Here is a 19,592-nt window from a genome sequence, read left to right as displayed (position 1 = left end):
TTTCCCAATGACTCACAGTGTTGAGCATCTTTTTATGTGCTTTCTGCCCGTTCGTGTCTATTGTTGAAAGAAATACTTTTGCCCTCTCCTTTTTTTTTTTCTGTAAGTTTATTTATTTATTTGAAAGACAGAATGACAAGAGATGGAGAGAGAAATTGACTGATCTTCCATCCGCTGGTTTATTCTCCAGAAGGCTGCAAAGGCCAGGGCTGAGCCAGGCTAGAGCCAGGAGTTCCACACTTGATCTTAGCCAAGAGGCTGTGAAGCGATGGAGCCGGGAGTTCCATGCAGGTCTTCTGTGTGGGTGGCAGGGGCCCCAGTACTGGGGCCATCCTCCACTGCTTTACCAGGTGTATGCATACGGAGCTGGACCAGAAGCAGAGTGGCTGCTCTCACAAAGCGGTACTCATGCTCTAATATGGGATGCCAGCATCACGTGGCATCACAGTGTTCATCCTGCTTTGGCTCATCTTGTTAAGCTTTCTGCAGATCAGATGTAGGAGTTGTAAATATTTTCTCTTTATTCTGTGGGTTGTCTTCTTATAATTTAAAAAAAAAATTTTTTTTTTTTATTACAAAGTCAGATCTACAGAGAGGAGGAGAGATAAAGACAAAGATCTTCCGTCCGATGATTCACTCCCACGCGGGTGCAGGTCCCAAAGCCCTGGGCCGTCCTCAACCGCCTTCACAAGCCACAGGCAGGGAGCTGGATGGGAAGCGGGGCTGCCGGGATTAGAACTGGTGCCGGTATGGGATCCCAGGGTGTTCAAGGCGAGGACTTTAGCCGCTAGGCCACGTCGCCAGGCCCCTACTTATAATTTGTAGCATAAAGATTTTTCCTTTTTTTGAGATAGTCCAGTTTATCTGTTTCTTTTCTTTCAACGTTCATGTTTTTAATGTTACATGATAGAAGGCTTTACCTAAAAACCCTCAAAATATGTACAAGTTGAGACTGGATTGACATGAGGTGGCAGTTCTTCATCCCTTGGTACTGGGATGTCTGGAAAGTCGAGTGTGGCTTCCTTCTTTGCTTCTGTCCTTCCCCTAGAAACAAGAAAAAAAGGCAAAATTGGAGACAACGAGTTCCCCCAATTTTCCCTAAACCTCGATCCTTCCCACCCTGATCAACCATGTAATCATTATAAAAAATTTTAAAAAAAAGAAGACTTTGCCTAACCAGCGGAAATGGCTGAGCTCCTGTTTTCTCATAAGAGCTTTGTGGTTTTTGCTCTTCTGTTTAGTTATCTAATCGGTTCACATTCCTTTTAAGTCTTGATAGGTGACTATTTTAAACTGTTCTTTAATATCCCGATGGTTTCAGAATGCCTGGTTGAGGGCTAGAACGTGACAGGCACTCAGCTTAGCGTGAATGAACGAGGTCATGAGCGAATGAATGACCTTCGCTCTGCCACGGTAGCCTTGAGCGGGGCCTGGGCCTCGGCTCGCTCAGGTGGGGTCTTGCATGTCTGGGCAGTTGTTACTAAGGAAAAACATGTCAGCTGGAGTCCTGAGAGATGACCCAGTGATAGTAGCTGTGGAGTGGGTGTTCCTTTTTTATTCTGTGCTGTGGTCTTTAATGCACAGCTAGACAATGAGAGTAAAAATTTTTCATCAGTGTAGCCGGAAGTTCCTACTGTATTCATCAGAACATTATTGTGAAATGAATTAAAAAAAAAATCTGAAACCACTGAAATGCCAGCAGGAGGTGCTCGGGGAAATAAATGATTTCCCATTTTCAGTCCAGGATGTCATGAGACAGCTTACAAGGTGAGGAGTATTTCTATCTTCTGCAATAGAAAGAGATCCATTATATGTGAAGTGAAAAATAGTAGACAGCGTTCCCAGTTTCCATGAAATGGGAGAGAAACAGCCCAGCAGAGGGGACGTAGAGCTGGGGAGAAGGGCGCATTCCCGAGTGCTTCTTGGATTCTTGGAGGGGGTGGGAAGCAGGAACGTTGACTTCTGTCATGTTGAGCTTTTATTCTTTGGTGATGATCCTATTTCCTTTTAGAATCAGAGGTAAAGGAATGATGAAATTTTAACCTTTCTTGCCAAATGGAGCGAAATTAGTCCTGGTGATTAAAAGCTAGTAGAGTGAGCCCAGCAGCATGGCCTAGCAGCTAAAGTCCTTGCCTTGAACACACGCGGGGATCTCATATTGACTCTGGTTCTGATCCTCGTGGCTCTGCTTCCCATCCAGCTCCCTATTTGTGGCCTGGGAAAGCAGTCCAAGACAGCCCAAAGCCTTGGGACTCTGCACCCACGTGGGAGACCCGGAAAGAAGTTCCTGGCTCCTGGCTCTGGATCGGCGCAGCACCGACTATTGCATTCACTTGGGGAGTGAATCATCGGATGGAAGATCTTTGTCTCTCCTCCTCTCTGTATATCTGACTTTCAAATAAAATAAATCTTAAAAAAAAAAAAAAAGCTAGTAGGGTGATTCGATTGCATTATAATTATATTTTTTGGCAAGATAAACATTTTTTAAGGAAGAGAGAGAGAGGAAGATCTTCTGTCCACTGATTCACTCCCAAAGTGACCACAATGGCTGGAGCTGCACTAATTTAAAGCCAGGAGCCCAGAGCCTCTGCTGGGTTTCCTGCGCAGGTGCAGGGTCACAAGGCTTTGGGCTGTCCTCGACTGCTTTCGCAGGTCACAAGCAGGGAGATAGATAGGAAACGGGGCCACCAGGATTAGAACCGGTATCCATATGGGATCCTGGCGCATGCAAGGCTACTGCACCAGGCCCTGTCACTGATTTTTGAAAGTTGTGTTTGAGAACATCTAGTATTTTTAAAAAAAAAACTATCATGTTGACTTCTCTCATTTAACCCTTGTTCTGTTTCCACCTCCAGCTCCGTAATGGAAGGAACCCATTAGACCTCATTGCCCCTGGGTCCAGGCTGGAGTGCCAGGCTTCCCGTGACACCCTCAGTGCCTGGATTGTGACCGTTGTCGAGAACATTGGTGGGCGGCTGAGGCTGTGCTACGAGGGCCTGCAGAGCTCTGACAGTCTGGAGCTTTGGCTGTATTACCTGGACCCGTTTCTTCATCACGTCGGCTGGGCTGCGCAGCAGGGATATGAGCTTCAGCCCCCTTTAGGTGGTGATTAATGTTTTTCTTCAGCTATTGCATCAGTGTTATTTTGTTATTAGCATCTGTAAAGCTGAGAAATGTATTATTCTCAATATTCTGGAAGCTTTTTCTAGCTCGTGTAATATATTATGAATAGTATATACGCAGTTGTTAAGTTCATATTTTTCCTTTGGTTTTATTGCTTTTGTTATTTTTTTTTAAGATTTATTTATTTTATTGTGAAGGTAGATGTACAGAGAGGAGGAGAGACAGAGAGGAAGATCTTCCATCTAATGATTCACTTCCCTAGTGGCCGCAATAGCAGGAGCTGCGCCGATCCAGAGCCAGCAGCAGGAACTTCTTTCCGGGTCTCCCATATGGGTACAGGGTCCCAAGGCTTTGGGCTGTCCTGGACTGCTTTCCCAGGCCACAAGCAGGGAGCTAAAGGGAAGTGGAGCTGCCAGGATTAGAACCGGCGCCCATATGGGATCCTGGCATGTTCAGGGTGAGGGCCTTAAGCACTATGCTATCGCACTGGGCCCGCTCTTGTCATTTTTTAAAAACAGATTTATTTGTTTTTCTTGGAAGGGCAAATTTTACAGAGAAGGAAAGACAGAGAAAGATCTTCCATCTTCTGGTTCAATCCCCAACTGGCCGTAATGGTCAGAGTTGAGCTAAACCAAAGCCAGGAGCTTCTTCTTCTGGGTCTCCTACTGGGTATGAGGTTTTGTGACATTCTTAACAACCACTTTCCCAGGCCACAAGCAGGGAGCTGGAAGGGAAGTGGAGCAGCTGGACACTAACTGGTGCCCACATGGGATCCTGGTATTTGCAAGGAGATTTAGCCACTGAGCCATTGTGCCAAGCTCTGCCTCTGTAATTTGCCACACACACTGATATACTTCAAAATCTTGGGCCCAAGCCTCTACTGACCTCTTCCCAAAACACAGAAAAAAGTTCTGTAGGTGGCTTCCATATGGATGTTTGCAGCAAATTGGATTCACAGCCACTTGTTGATTTGAAAAAACTCCCAGTAGTATTAAACCTGGTGTTACTGTTAAACACAATTTGCATTCAGGATGATTTGTACCCACATAGGGATATTATGGTGTCATAGGAACTGTACTAGTGATCCTTGCCAGGAATTTCACAAAGTTGACTATCCAGTACTGAGGATAAGACACAAACTCTGAGTGCAGATGTGACACGTGTAGGCATGAGCCATTTCCTGTTTGCGGTGGGACTGTGTGAGTGTGGTGGCTGTGTTAATGAAGAAGCTTAGGTTTTCTCATCATCTAAAGTTCGCCCTCTTGTCCTACTGAAGCCATCAGACATTTGAAAAATGAAGATGAATGGCATGATATTTTGGCCAAAGTGAAAGAGGAGGAAGAAGAGCCATTGCCGTCTTACTTGTTTAAGGTAAAGAATGGAAGCATGGGATTGGTCAGTCTTTCTCTCCTGGTTGAGTAGACATATAGGAAGGCAAAATGAACGCAAAGCCCTGGAGTGGAGGGGAGTTGTCCTGGCTGTGCTTTTCTTTTTCTTTTTTTTTTAGATTTATCTGTTTTTATTTGAAAGGCAGATTTACAAAAAGAAGGAGAGAGAGAAAAGGTCTTTCATCCACTGGTTCATTCCCCAAATAGCTGTAATGGCCAGAGCTGAGCTGATCTGAAGCCAGAGGCAGCAGGTTTTTCCAGATTGCCATGTAGATGCAGGTGCCCAAGTCTTCCTACCTTCAGTAGGAAGGTAAATTGGAAGTGGAGCAGCTGGGACTTGAACTGCACCCATATGGGATACCACTGCCATAGATAGAAGCTTAGCTAACTATGCCATGGGCCTGGCCTCTGAACCTTTTTTCTGATTTGGGGATCCTAATACAAAATAAATTTATTTTTCCTCCAAATGTCTCATGTTCTGAATGCAGAATAAATCGTAGGACTACATTTGATGTTTTGTTTTTCCCTTTCCAGGGAAGAGAAGTTATAGCATTTACCAGCAGCTGTCTGGATCCAGTGTTTAGTGCACTTAGGGTATGAGTGACTATAAACTTAATACAAAATACCCCTTTCTTTTGCTGTTTGCATTTTAGGACAAACAGATTATTGGCATTCACACGTTCTCTGTAAATATGAAGTTGGAAGCTGTGGACCCCTGGGCTCCTTTTGGGATCTCCCCAGCTACAGTTGTGAAGGTGAGATGCAGCCCCCCCTGTGTGGAGGGAGTCCCTGTCAGGGTACTTGGTATAGCGTCTTGTGGTGTGCTGGCCTTCCAACTCCCAGTCCAAGGTGAGGGGCTTCTGTGCGTGTCTGTCATCTGTGTTGTCCAGTCTGCAGCACATTCCTGCTTCAGAGTCAGCAGTTCAGCCAATCCCAAACCAGGGCCTGGGCGTGAGAAGGGGAGGGCCAGATGTCTACAATGGAGGAGAAACTTAAAGACTTCTTATTTACTTTACTTGAGAAGAAGACAAAAGTAGCCAGACAGAGACCCATCTCCCATCCACTGTCTCACTTCCTAAATACCTGCAACTGCCAGGAATGGACTGATCTGGAGCCAGGAGCCAGGGATCCATACCAGAGACTCACGCAGGGCCTCCCATGTGGGTTTCACACACCCAGGAACCTGAGTCATCACGGCTGTGTTTCAGGAGGTGCATTAGCAGGAAGCTGGACTTGGGAACCCAACCGGGACTTCATTCCAGGCACTGAGTATGGAATGAGGATCTCCCAAGTGGTGTCTTAACAAATACGAGAGACAAATGCCTACCCCTAAAAGGTGGGCTGTAGGGTCTGTAAAGCATGGGGACAGGCAGTGTCCATCCTCAGGCGGGTGCAGAGCTTTTGGGAAGTTGGTAGAGGTGTGTGGGGAACAAGCAATTAGTGCCACCACAGGCCTCTGGCCATGTGGCCCAGTCTTGTGGAAGTCTGATGGAAGAAGAGCTGTTATGGAGAGCAGCCACAAGCACAGAGCAGGGTTGTTGGACACAGAGCAGCTATGGGACAGGAGAGAACCGGAGTGGATCCAGTCTGCAGGGACAGCCGCTCCAGTGCTGAGATTTACCTTTCCCTTGTCATGAAGGCAACTGGGCCTGTAGGAAGGGGCTGAATGGCTGGGGGATGGTTTACAGAGTCATATAAAGCTCATAAACACTGCATTTTTGTCTTAAAGGTTTATTTAATTCTTTGAAAGGCAGAATTACAGATGAGGGAGGAAGGAAGAGAGATGGTTTATGGCTGTAATGGCCAGAGCTGAGCCAAGCTGAAATCAGGAGCTTGGAGCTTCATCCAGGTCTCCCATGTAAGTGACAAGGACCCAAGCACTTGGGCCATCTTCCACTGCTTTTCCAGGTGCTTTAGCAGGGAGCTGAACTGGAAGTAGAGCAGCTCGCACTTAATCTAGCACTCATATGGGATACTGGCATTGTAAATGACAGCTTAGACAGCTGTGCCACAATGTCTGCCACATAGACTCTTCTTTTTAAAGAAGATAAACTGAGCTAGAACCTGAAAAGCTAATATACTGGCATCTTTCAAAAAGTTCATGGAGGGACCAGCACAATGGCTCAATTGACTAATCCTCCACCTTCAAGCAATGGCTTTCTGGGCACCAGTTCATGTGCTGGCTGCTATATTTCCAGTCCATCTCCCTGCTTATGGCCTGGGATAGTGGCGGAAGATAGCCCATTAGCTTTGGAGCCCTCCTCTTGTGTAGGGACCTGGAAGAAGCTTCTGGCTCCTGACTTGAGATTGTCTTAGCTTTGGTCATTGTGACCATTTGGGGAGTGAACCAGTGAATGGAAAATCTTTCTCTCTGTTTCTGCATCTCTCTATAAATATGCCTTTGCAATTTAAAAAAAAAAATCATATGGGAAATAGAATTAAGAGGTAAATTTATTTTGGTGCTAAAATTTTTTGAAATTCGAGATTGGCTGGCGCTTAGCTTGGTGATTAGGCTGCTGGCAAGGAATGCCAGCATCCCGCGTGGGAGTACCTGGGTTGAATTTTTGGCATCCCCCTGTGATTCCACATGCCCACTGCAATGCTCCCTGGGAGGCATCAGGTGATGGTTCAGGGAGTTGCATCTCTGCTACCCAGACAGGAGGTCCAAATTTATGGGTTTGGTTTGGCCTAGTTCTGGCTATTGCAGAACTAGTGGATGGGAGCCTCTCAAATAATGTTAGCTACTTATTTTAAAAATGTTAAAATTATGCATATGCATCTTCAGAAAGGTCATGGAAAATGTGCTGTTCTCAGTTTTTCTTTCTCACCAAAGTGAATTTTTTTTTTTTAGATTTATTTATTTTTATTACAAAGTCAGATATACAGAGAAGAGGAAGGACAGATAGGAAGATCTTCTGTCCGATGATTCACTCCCCAAGTGACCGCAACGGCCAGTGCTGTCCCGATCCGAAGCTGGGAACCAGCAACCTCTTCCAGGTCTCCCATGCTGGTACAGGGTCCCAAGGCATTGGGCCGTCCTTGACTGCTTTCTCAGGCCATACAAGCAGGGAGCTAGATTGGAAATGGAGCTGCCAGGATTAGAACCGGTGCCCATATTAGATCCTGGCATGTTCAAGACAAGGACTTTAGCCATGGCACCAGGCCCCAAAGTGAACTTTTTTAAAAAAGATTTATTTGAAAGGTAGTGTGACAGGAAGAGAGAGATCTGCCATTCCTTGAATCATGCGTTAAATGGGCACAGGAACTGAGGCTAGTCCTAGATAAAGCCAAGAGCCAGAGACTCCATCCTGGTCTCCCACAGGGGCTGTAGGAGGTCTAGTTAGGCCATTTCCCCTCTGCCTTCCAAGGTGCATTAACAGGGAGTGGATTGGAAGCAGACAAAATGGGATCTGAGCCCATCACTCTGATGTGAGATGCCAGCATTGCAGGCAGTGGCTTTACATGCTGTACTACAAGACTGGTTGCAGGAACTTGTCTTTCAATCCCACTTTGCTTGAATGTCTTAAATGCCCTCATACTGGTATAGTTGGCTCTTCACTAAGCTCCAAATGAAAATTTTTTGGAACTCTTTGGGTTTGAATCTCTAGAAGGGAGTTTATAAGATTAACCAGGAGTCTGGAACTCCCAGCTAGGTCTTCTACTTGGTTGTCTGGGCCTTGGGTACTTGGGTGAACATCTCCCTCCAGCCTCCCATTCCCTCCCAGAAGCACACAAGCAGCAAGCTGGCTCAGAAGCAGAGGCCATGCCTTGAGCCAGGCACTTGAAGGGGGGCTGTGGGCATGCCAAGCAACTGCTGGGCTGACATTGTAGTGCAGAGGATTAAGCTGCTGCCTTTGACACTGGGATTCCATGTGCTGCTTCAAGCCCTGGTTCAGGCTGTTCCACTTTCAATCTACCTCCCTACCAATATGCTTGGGAAAAGCAGTGGAAGATGGCTCAAGGACCCAGGCCTCTGCCACTCCCAGGGAAGATTTAGATGAAATTCTAGGCTCCTGGCTTCAACCTTGCTCAGCTGTGGACCACTGTGGCTGTTTGGGGAATGAACCAAGGGTGGAAGATTTCTCTTTCTGTCTGTCTCTCCTTCCCTCCCTCTGTAACTCTGCCCATCAAAGCAATAAAATAAAATCTTTAATAACAGGTAAATTAGTACCTGGTACGTAGCTAACATTTGAGAGGTAGTCATACTACGCAGAGTGACTGAACCTTTTAACATGTTTGTTCCAAGGAGAATGTGTATGTGAACATTTCATGCCGCTTGTCTCACTTCTGTTGACTGGCAGGTTTTTGATGACAAGTACTTTCTGGTGGAAATGGACGACTTGCGGCCCGAGAACCATACGCGGCGGTCATTCGTGTGCCACGCCAACAGTCCTGGCCTCTTCCCTGTGCAATGGAGTCTGAAGAATGGTGTCCACCTCAGCCCCCCTCCGGGTACGCACCCCTGCTTCTCTGTCATGCCCAGCCCATCACTGACAGGCCAGGGAAGCAAGTCTGGGTTCCAGACAGGTGCATGTGGGAGAGCTGTCTGTCCCAGCCCCAGGGCCTGACACACCCCTGCAGGAGCACCGGGGCTCTGGGTGGGCTCCCTCGTCCCTGCCCCATGGTGGCTGCCAGACGGCCATAGTGGGCGGGGCTTGGAGACACAGGGGACCCTGGGAGCCAGCTAGTGAGCTGGGAAGTTGGCTTGTTGGTCATTTCTGGGTGTCTAGGCTTTATCTCAGGGGACTGGAAGGGAGCTCTTGGTGGATAGTCAAGAGTAGGACTCAGGGAGGCCCTCAATAGAAATAGCTAGCGTTCACAACTGTAAACTTTGTCCTCTGACCTTTCTTCAGGATCTAACTTGTGACTTAGTTGAGCTTATCTGGAAAACATGAGCTGCTCATGGTTTGTTGTATCAGCCAGTCTTATCCTTGGGATTTAGCAGCAAAGTCCCCTACTGAGTGTCAGGTGCCAACAATGCTGTGGGGTGTGAGCACGCACCTCCCTCACAGTGGTTTTGTCCCCACCCAGGCTACCCAAGCCAGGACTTCGACTGGGCTGACTACCTCAAACAGTGTGGTGCTGAAGCTGCTCCGCAGAGGTGCTTCCCCCCGGTGAGAGCCCCAGGCCCCACTATGCTGCCCATGCTTGTGGAACTTCTGCCTCAGATGCTGGTTGCCCTCAGCCCAGATGGACACCTTGCTGATTGTAGCAAAATGGTCCTCAGGAAAAGAATCACAGTTAATGCCAAAGCTAATTTGACAGTAACTAAGTTTTAGAGGTTCATGGTTTTGTTTTTCTTATTAGCAGAAATCAATATGGATCTGACATTTCAAAGTTAAAGCATTTATTTGAAAAGCAGAGACATCTTTAGTCTACTGGTTCACTCCTCAAATGTCTGCACCAGCAGGAGCTGTGCCAGGCCGAAGTCAGGAGCCTGGAACACAATCCAGATCTCCCATGTGGGAGGCAGGGTCTCAGTGGCTTGAGCTGTTGCTGCTGCCTCCCACAGTGTGCATTTAGCAGGAAGCTGGAGTTGGCAGGAAGGACTGGGAATGGAACCCAGGACCTGACAGTGTGAACACCCCCACCCCCACCTTCCACAGGACCTGACAGTGTGAACATATACCCCCATACACACCCACTCCTTCCACAGGACCTGACGATGTGAGCACACCCCCCCTCCACACACACACCTGCTCCTTCTGCAGGACCTGACGATGTGAGCACACTACCCCCACCCCGCCATCCCAGGGTCTGTCCCATGACAGGATGGTTGGGTGAGGATGGCTGCGTCATTGGGTCACCGTGGAAATGCCCACCGGAATGGCTTGTATGTGCACCAGTAGTTCTCTGGAGCAATGCTCTTCTTAGCTTGTCTCTTGTTTTCTGCTTCATAGTTCTATTGCTGTGCTTTTGGAAGATTTCCTACGCTTTGTCTTCTGGAGTTTTGGTTTTGGCATCATAGCTCTCTTTTCTGAGTAGTTCTGTATTTTCAGTAGCATTCGATGCTTGTTTGAAGGATGTAGCAGTTACTTTAATCTCACCAAGGATGTTAATTAGCACTCCATCCCACGCCACCCGCCGCTGTTACCCTTTGGAAGTGTTCTTTTTGCATAATCTCGCTGTACTCCAAGTTGCTTGACTGCCTTGGTCTCCGGCTTCCTTATCCTTAAGTGACTGGTATTCCTTGGTTGCGGCTTAGGCTTTGGAATGAGTAACTCCAGGAAAAGACTGCCTGGAAACTCAGCCTGGGACTGAACCTGTCAGCCTTGAACTCACTCGCTCTCCTGGTTGGACCTTGCTGGCCATGTGGGAAGTCTGTCTTTGTTTCTTCTTGGTCTTGTCACATTGCCAAACCAAGTCTCTTGTTCCCTGCCTCTTTTGCCCAGGCCCAGGATTTCTGGCCAGCAATGACTGTTGATCCTGTCTGCAGGATAGCCATCGCCCACCCCTGCAGTAGTGTGGAGAGGGTCATTGCCCTGAGGCAAGGAGTCCAGGAGCTATGACGTTTCCTAAAGCTCAGTGCCGTCAGCAGTTCCTTCCGGCTCCGACTGCTTCTCCTCCACCTCCAGTTGCTTAATACTTGGCCCTCTCAGCTCTCAGCTTGTTTCTCTGCCAGCCAAGATTCAGCTTTCTTTAATTGGTAAACTTGTTTTCTAGACCCTAGTCTTAAACTAAATTTTATAAGAAATTAGATTTATTATGAAATTTCTTTTAAAATTGTATGTTACACAATATTTCCTCATTATATGCATCATATTAGTTTTATATATTTAATAAACAAGCACCAGCATTGTGGTATAACAGGTAAAGACACTGCCTCAATTGCTGGCATTCCACATGGGCACTGATTCAAGGCCCAGCTGTTCCACTTCCAGTCCAGCTCCTTGCTGACGGCTGGGGGCAAACAACCGAAGATGACCACCAAACATTTGGGATCCTGTCACCCACATAGGAGGCACAGATGAAGTTCCTGGCTTTGGCTCTGGCCTAGCTATTGCAGCCATCTGGAGAGTCGACCAGTGGATGGAAAATCTGTCTGTCTGTCTCTCTCTCTGACTTTCAAAATAAATTAATGAACCATTAAATGAATCATTTAAATATTAAATTCATTTAAGTAAATAAATCTTTAAAGGCAAGTCACTAAAAAAAGTATTGGTAGGTTGTCAGGAAAGAGAATAATCCCAAGGCAGATGTCTGTCATCCATCTTGACCCAGAAGCTACAAGTCTTTAGCACTTATCCTAAGTACCCCTGTCCACTTGTCCATGAGCATTCTGTAACCACTCTTGAGGACACATCTGTGGTGTGAACCCAGCCATCTATTGTATTGGAGCCCACTCAGTTCAGCACCCCGATGCCTGATTTCACTGACTTAGCAACACAAATGTCCTCAACCTCCCCTGGCAGACAAGGGAATTGGAGCTAGGCACCCCATACACATAACAGTGACACAAGGAGTGTCTGAACTCTAAAACCATGCATCTCCCAGTGCGCAGGGGGACCATGTAGCCCTCAGCACCCAGGGAAGCAGACACGTTTCCTCATGCTATGCTCCGTGAGAGGAGTGAAGCGTGATGATATGTAGCTTTGCAGTGAGCCTGGGCATCCTCAGCTGGGCACGTGATTAGAGCTGAGTGACACTCCAGTCATGGATCGGTCCTTCTTTTTCTAGTCCATTTCCGACCATGAGTTTCAGGAGAACATGAAGCTTGAGGCAGTGAACCCTCTGCTCCCTGAAGAAGTGTGTGTCGCCACCATCACCGCGGTGAGAGGCTCCTACCTGTGGCTGCAGCTGGAGGGTGAGTACCAGTGTCCTGTGTGTCCCTGGCTGCCCCGTGGTGTGGCCAGTTCACCTTAACACATGAGCTCCAGGGGGATTTGTTCAGATGCCAGAGTCTAAGCTGGAAGATAGCATTTTCCTGTCTGTGGCTTTCCTATTTTAGGAAATGAATATAAATTAAAAACCTTTCATAGAGTCCTCTGTTTCCTTGAAGGAAAATGTGTAAATCAGATAGCTTTGACTTGCTGTGGCCACAGTAAACAAGCATGGGCATTAACACCCAGCTTACTGAAGAGGTGTTATTGTATTTTTGTTGTCCCAAACCAGTGGAACCCAAAGATACCTGAAGTAGAAGTCCCATGTTATCCTGAGGCAGTGTTTCCTGGTAGAATAGGCATGTGGGCAGAAGGCACTATGTGAACACCCAGTGATGATCTGGTCTGGCTCCAGTCTCCACTTTTTCCTGCACTGAACCCCAACTCTGAGAAGGTCCCTACCTGTTCCTGCTCTGCAGAGTTGGCATCCAACACAGCTGTCAAGGACAGCACTGCTTGTGGACGCTTACACACCCTTATGGGACAACTGTACGAATCACCTCCTTACTTAATTCACTGTTTGACTTTCTGGATGGCTCCCAGAATGCAGAACTCATGCTCTTGCTGGGGAGTGCTGTCATATTTGTCTCCTGGTTTCCATTCACTTCCGAGACCTAACTGTGGTACTTGCTGGCCACCTGCCTGGCACACCAAGTGGCTCCAAGCTACTTGTTTGCTGGTCCTGAGCTGAGGGTGACTCTAGATCCACAACCTGGCAGCTTGCTTCTTTCTGCACAGGGTTTGTCATGTCTGAGAAAGTACGGCCTCCTCCAGGGTGCATGCCTGTGCTTTTATAAAAACAGCTGTGCTTTTAGTAAAACAGCTATTGAAAGAGGTTGTTTAATGATCTGGAGAAAAGTGTGGTTTTAAATTTTTTTTTACTCTAAACAGGTTCTAAGAAACCCATTCCTGAATGTATCGTGAGTGTGGAATCCATGGACATATTCCCTTTGGGCTGGTGTGAGACCAACGGCCATCCGCTTAGCACCCCTCGCCGAGCACGAGGTATTGCTGTGTTTGTGAGTCAGAGGGTTGCTCATGTGGCTGCTGCTGTTTAGGCTGGAGCTGGACACTTAAGAGAGAACCTGTGGTGTTCTAGCTATCGGTTCCTGTGTAGCAAATTGCTTATTGCAACAGTTATTGCATGGTTTCCCTAGCTTGGGGAGCTGGTCAGGGTTTGGTAGGGCCTCTGGCCCAGTGCTCTTGCAGGCCACAGGCCAAGTGTCAGCCAGGGTTGTGGTCCTCTCGGGGCCTAGTGGGGAGGCTCTGCATCCAAACCCACTCAACCCACTCAGGTGCTGACTGGCGGCTGTCTTGGTCTGCTCTGGCTGTTGCCACAGACCAGCACAGGTGCTCTGAGGTTCTGACAGCATCAGAAATGCGTCTCACACTTCTGGAGGCTAACAAATCCAAGGGAAGAGTGGCAGGAGGTTCAACAGAGGTTTGTCTCCTGGTCCATAGGTGCTGTCTTCTCCCTATGTCCTTTGGAGCAAGGGCTGCTGCTGGCCCCTTACAGGCCTCGTCAAGGGTACAGATCCCAGCCAGGAGGGCTCAGCTGGGCAGATGACAGCAACAAGGACTCATTTCCCTGTGGCTTGTTGGACTTAGGACCTCAGCCCTGACTGGCAGGGGGCTTCCCTTGATTCCTTACAATGAGGTCTCTGTAGGACAGCTCACAGCACAACTGCTGGCTTACATCAGAGTGAGAAAGAGAGAGTGAACAGACACAAGAGGCTGAGCCAGGAAAAGCCAAGCTTCCTATAACAAAGTCTTCAAAGTAGTATCATGCATCTGCTACTTGTTCGAGTGATTTTGTTGAGATAAAATTCATCTTTCACGAATATCTCTCTTTTAGAGTATATATTGGATGGTTTCAGTATATTTGTGATTCTGCAGCTCTTACTGTAATACATCTGGCAACATGTCACCCTGAGAAGAAACCCATCCCATGAGCAGTCAGCCAGCCTGGCTCAGGTAGCCAGAGCTGCCTGTTCTGGATGTTTCAGAAAAGGCCAATCCTGCACTGTGTGTGAGGGGTGGGGAGGAAAGGGAGAGGAAGACTGGCTTTTCTTGCTCAGTGTAGTGCTTTCTGAGTTCATCCACATTGTAGTGCATATTGGAACTTTATTCCTTCTGTAGCAGCTGAATAATATTCCATTGCAGCGATATGCCCCATATTTCTCCACTCATCACCTGATGGACCATGGGCTGTCACCATTGCTTTACTTTTATGAATTACGTTGCTCTGAATGCCAGTGTCTGTAACAGTTTGAGAGACTGCCAGACTGTTTCCCAGAAGCAGGTTTTTTATGTTCCTACCAGCAACAGATGAAGCTCCAGTTTCTGCACATTTTCCCCAATATTTTCTTTACCTTTTTTTTTTGAAGATGTACTTATTTCTATTAGAAAAGCAGATTTACAGAGAAAAGAAAAGACAAAGAAATAAGGATTTTTCATCCACTGGTTCACTCCCCAAATGACCTCAATGGCTGAAGCTAAACTGATCTGAAGGCAGGAGCCAGGAACTCTTTCCTGGTCTCCCACCTGGGTGCAGGGGCCCAGGAATCTGTCCATCTTCTGCTGCTTTCCCAGACTATAAATCCAGAGTTAGATAAGAAGTAGAGCAGCCAGGACACAAACTGACACTCATCTGGGAGGCTCGTGTTTGCAGGCGGAGTATTAGCGTGTTGAACCACCATGCTAGCCCCATAGTGAAGACAGAGACTTATTGAGCTCAAGGTTTTTGATGTATTGAAGCCAAGGGTGAGCAGCCCTGTTGGTCTGGCTTCTAGTGAGGACCGTGAGAGCCTTAAAGTGCACACAGGTAGAAGCAGAGTGGGGACACAACCCACATCACACTGTCGCACCCAGCCCTGTCAGGACAGCTGCCTGCCAAGGGCACTCCCCTGGTGACCCAAGGCCCTCTTGCTAGCCCACCTTGTGAACACCATAATTGGGCAAAATGTCTGCTCTTAGTGCCGTTGACAAATGACTTTGGGGTCGAAATGTCTGAGTAAGTTTGGGGCCAGATCATTTAAACAGCAGGGGAAAATAGCCATAAAAACTGACTGACCCAGGAAGCCTTGAAAATAATTATTTTTTGTGCCATTTATAAAGCCCTTTGCCCAGAAAATGCCCCTTAGTCTAGATATGCAGACACAGTTGCATGTATTTCTAATACTTTGAGAATTGTGTGTATATGAAATTAGGGTTTAGATATGCTAATGTAAGCTTAATACATATCTGAGCTTTTCCTTTTTTATTTTCTTGACATTTATACTTCTGTTTCCTTCTTACAGTACATAAACAGAGGAAAATTGCAGTGGTTCAACCAGAAAAGCAGTAAGTTTGTATGAATAATTGTTACTTGAATATTACAATTTCTAGAGAAAGAAATAGCTGTTTCAAAGAACATATCTCCTTATAGATGATTTCTCAGATGAAGGTCTGAACTTTTTTGGGGGGGGGACAGTCTTTACACAGTTAATTAGGGCACAAAAGTTCAAGGGCTACAGGAAAGTGGGTAAGACTATTATTTCCACCTTTTTTCCCCCCTGTATCTGGGGTAGAGGGAGAGGTAAAGGGAGAAGCCCCACCCAGTCTCCCATTCATCCCAGGCCCCGACGTGGGGCATGCTCCGAGGGTCTTTCTCAAGTGGTTTTGATAGTTCAGCAGTTATGAATTGCTGCCAATCTCACCATTCCAAGCACGATGAGGTCATTGAAGAATCCTCTGATTGACATAGTCCATCTTAGAGTCTCCGTTTGCCCAGTTTTTCACTGCCAACATATGACTGGGGTAGTTGACTGACTTGTTCTGTCCTCTGTCTTTTCATGGTTAGGGTTCTGAGTCTGGCAGTTCAATGAAGGTCTGATCTTTTAATTCAGCTTTTGGTCACGTCTATACTTCTTGTTACAGTGTATCTATGTCTATGTACACCTTCTAGAGTGCATTGTATAGGGAGGTTGAGTGCATCTGGAGGGGTTCCCCAAAACTGAATTGTCTTTGGTGTTTAGAGCATGAAGGCATTAGGATGAAAGAAAGAAAGTGAGTCCCACTGATGATTTTTTTTGCTACAGAAAGACAAAAATGGTAAATCATCAGATCTGTTTCTGTAACAGAAAAGATGAGATAGAAGACTGGATTCTAAAGGGCAAGACGCTGAGCTGTTGCTTGCCCACCAAGACACCCGTTCACCACACATCACACCAGCTTTTGAGAAGCAGTTCATTAGTGGTGCCTGCAGAATTTACAAATCCAGAGGCTTCTGTGCTCACTTTGGCAGCACATATACAAATCCAGAGGTTTCTGTGTGTTTTTACATGCTAGATTTGAGTGTTAAATTACTGTGCTTGGACAGCCATCCTGAAAATAGCATACACCGAGCAATGCAAGCCACCGGAGTTTATTCTCTCACATTCTTGAGCTGCAAGTCTGAGATCCAGGAGCTGGTTGGTCCAGTTCTCTTTGTGGATCATAGATGGCAATCTGACTGGGTCTTCACATGGTAAAATCTCGATTGGGGCCAGTTTTTTTTTTTTTTAAGATTTATTTATTTTTTTATTGGAAAGGCAGATGTACAGAGAGGAGGAGAGACAGAGAGGAAGATCTTCCATCCAATGGTTCGCTCCCCAAGTGACTGTAGCAGCTGTAGCTGAGCTAATTTGAAGTCAGGAGCCAAGAGCTTCCTCTGGGTCTCCCATATGGGCCCAGGGTTTCACTGCTTTCCCAGGCGACAAGCAGGGAGCTGGATGGGAAATGGGGCCACCAGGATTAGAACCAGCACCCATATGGGATCCTGGCACATTCACGGTGAGGACTTTAACGACTATGCTATCACGCCCGGCCCAGGGCCAGGTTTTTACCGGTTAAGATGCTAGTTAAGATCCTGTGTCCATCATCAGGGGGCCTGGTTGGCGTCCATGCTCCGCTCCTGAGCCCAGCTTCCTGCGAATTCAGACCCTGGTGGTGGCAGTGCTGGACTTGTTTGCAGACACCCATGTGGGGAAACCTGGTTTGAGTTCCTGCATTCTGGATAGTTCTAAGCCTAGCCCCTGCTGTTGCAAGTATTTGGGAGTAAATAGGGGATGGGAGCTCATGCGCTCTCCTACTCTGCCTCTCAAAATTCTCCTTTTCTCTTCTCTTTTCTTTCTTTCTTTCTTTCTTTCTTTCTTTCTTTCTTTCTTTCTTTCTTTCTTTCTTTCTCTCTTTCTCTCTTTCTTTCTTTCTTTCTGTCAACACTAATTTTTTTTATTGCAGAGGTGTGACAGAGGGAGAGTGTGAGATCTTCTGTCCACTTGTTCACTCCCCCTATATGCTGTCTGTAGCCAGAGCTGAGCCAGGCCAAAGCGAGGAGCCAGAAGCTCCACCTGATCTCCTACGTAGGTAGCAGCCACCCAGGCACTTGAGCTGTGATCTGCCTGGCAGGGTGCTGTGAGTAGGAAGCAGAGGCAGATTTCAGATCCAGACACTCTGACAGGAGCTGCAAGCGTCCTAAGTATCTCCTAGGACTTGCACAGGTCCTTTCAGATCATGGCTCTACCCACACAACCTCAGTTAACCTTGCTTTTTTTTTTTTAATTAATTAATTTATTTATTTTAAAGATTTATTTTTATTATATTTTATTGGAAAGGCAGATATACAGAGAGGAGAGACAGAGAGGAAGATCTTCCGTCCGATGATTCACTCCCCAAGTGAGCGCAACGGCCAATACTATGCCGATCCGAAGCCAGGAGCCTCTTCCGGGTCTCCCACGCGGGTGCAGGGTCCCAAAGCCTTGGGCCGTCCTCGACTGCTTTCCCGGGTCACGGGCAGGGAGCTGGATTGGAAGCGGGCCGCTGGGATAGAACCGGTGCCCGTATGGGATCCCAGGCGTGCAAAGGCGAGGACCTTAACCACTTGCGCTACCACGCCAGGCCCAACCTTGCTTTTTCAAAACTGTCTCCAGATACAGTTCAGTTGAGGGTCAGGGCTTCACCACGTGAATGAGGTGGAGAATCACCGGTCAGCCTGCAGCAAGTTCTTTGACCGCCTAGTACATGAGTGATAGGTATATACAATATATAGGTATTGTAGCTGTGTAGGCAATAAAACTGACAAGCAGAGAGAAGGGCCATAGAGTCTCATTCCCAGTAGATACCAAACAGTGAAAAAACTGACTTTGGATTTTCCCTCAACTTGGACAGACCCAAAGCTTAGGAAGCACTCTGAGAAGAGGAATTATTTAGCATTTTCTAGCTATTGATAAAGGCAAAATAAGCCCCTGGATTTTTTGATAATTTGTCTTTAGTTTTGAAACTAATAGAAATGGAAAAAGAGTGTGATGGAGGAAATATCTTCTTCCATCAACAGATTTTGCAACCTGTCACATGTGCTTTCTGCCTAAATCTAAAGGAGATGAACTCACACCTGACTGTTTGGGAATGGGGCTTCTTTCAACTGTCCTCTGTTTTGTCACAGAGTGCCATCCTCGCGGGCTGTCCATGAAGGCCTGAAGAGCCAGGAGCTGAACTCTGCAGACTCGGGTATGGGCATTGGGCGTGGGCGGCCCCACGGAGGGGGAGGGCCCTGGATCCCTCAGCTCCCCGGGCAGCTATGTGCGTTCCAGCACAGCGGGGCACTCACAGGGGATTTGGTAAATGTCTGGACATCAAGGCTCCGAGAAGCGTGATCTCTGAGTGGAAGGACAGGCAGCTTCCTGAAGTGCACAGTCCTGTGCTATGCTCTTGCACCCACCGCCTTTCCTGTGTCATTTACATGTAAGGGACACCTGGCTGGTCACTCCAGTACCTGCAGAGAAGAAAACATTTACGAGGTAGCACCTTGTGCCTGACCTCGGTGAAGAGCTTTTGGTTTGGATTTTGTCGTAGGTCAGGTTCCCGGGGACATCTGAGCTCGGACATCTGCATGTGTACATTGAGGCGCTCCTCCTGGGAGAAGTAGACAGCAATGAGCAGAGAGAGAAACTGAACCCTAGTACATCAGCTGCAGCATGGATGTCTCCACATTCTGCGAGAGCCGTGGAGTTGATGGAGCTGTGCAAAAGGGCCTGACTCGAGCAGCTTCTGCCTTCACCTCCTGCAGCCCCACCTCACATAGTTGGGAAAGACCTTGAGTCAGGAGGCTGTCTTCCCTGAGGGCTGTCCCTGGTTCAGAACAGTTCTGGAGCAGGCTACAGTGGAGAACTGCAAGCTGCCAGTG

The 19,592-nt window shown here is 47.3% G+C and overlaps 1 protein-coding gene across 1 annotated transcript in view; it reads left to right on the top strand.

The window, feature by feature from the left end:
• SFMBT1 (Scm like with four mbt domains 1) overlaps positions 1-19,592 on the top strand; it is an 88,516-nt gene that overhangs the window by 56,457 nt on the left and 12,467 nt on the right. The window contains exons 6-14 of the mRNA XM_040994621.1: positions 2,856-3,102; positions 4,400-4,494; positions 5,165-5,266; positions 8,813-8,963; positions 9,543-9,625; positions 12,189-12,315; positions 13,283-13,396; positions 15,691-15,733; positions 18,852-18,916. Coding sequence (XP_040850555.1) covers positions 2,856-3,102; positions 4,400-4,494; positions 5,165-5,266; positions 8,813-8,963; positions 9,543-9,625; positions 12,189-12,315; positions 13,283-13,396; positions 15,691-15,733; positions 18,852-18,916 — 1,027 coding nt within the window. The remainder of the gene's footprint in view (positions 1-2,855; positions 3,103-4,399; positions 4,495-5,164; positions 5,267-8,812; positions 8,964-9,542; positions 9,626-12,188; positions 12,316-13,282; positions 13,397-15,690; positions 15,734-18,851; positions 18,917-19,592) is intronic.

The sequence above is a fragment of the Ochotona curzoniae genome, unplaced genomic scaffold (genome assembly GCF_017591425.1).
Source record: "Ochotona curzoniae isolate NIBS_2020 unplaced genomic scaffold, NIBS_Ocur_1.0 contig_908, whole genome shotgun sequence".
Classification (NCBI taxonomy): Eukaryota; Metazoa; Chordata; class Mammalia; order Lagomorpha; family Ochotonidae; genus Ochotona; species Ochotona curzoniae.
The sequence above is the reverse complement of the archived record's forward strand: the minus strand, read 5'-3'. Positions and strand labels throughout refer to the sequence as shown.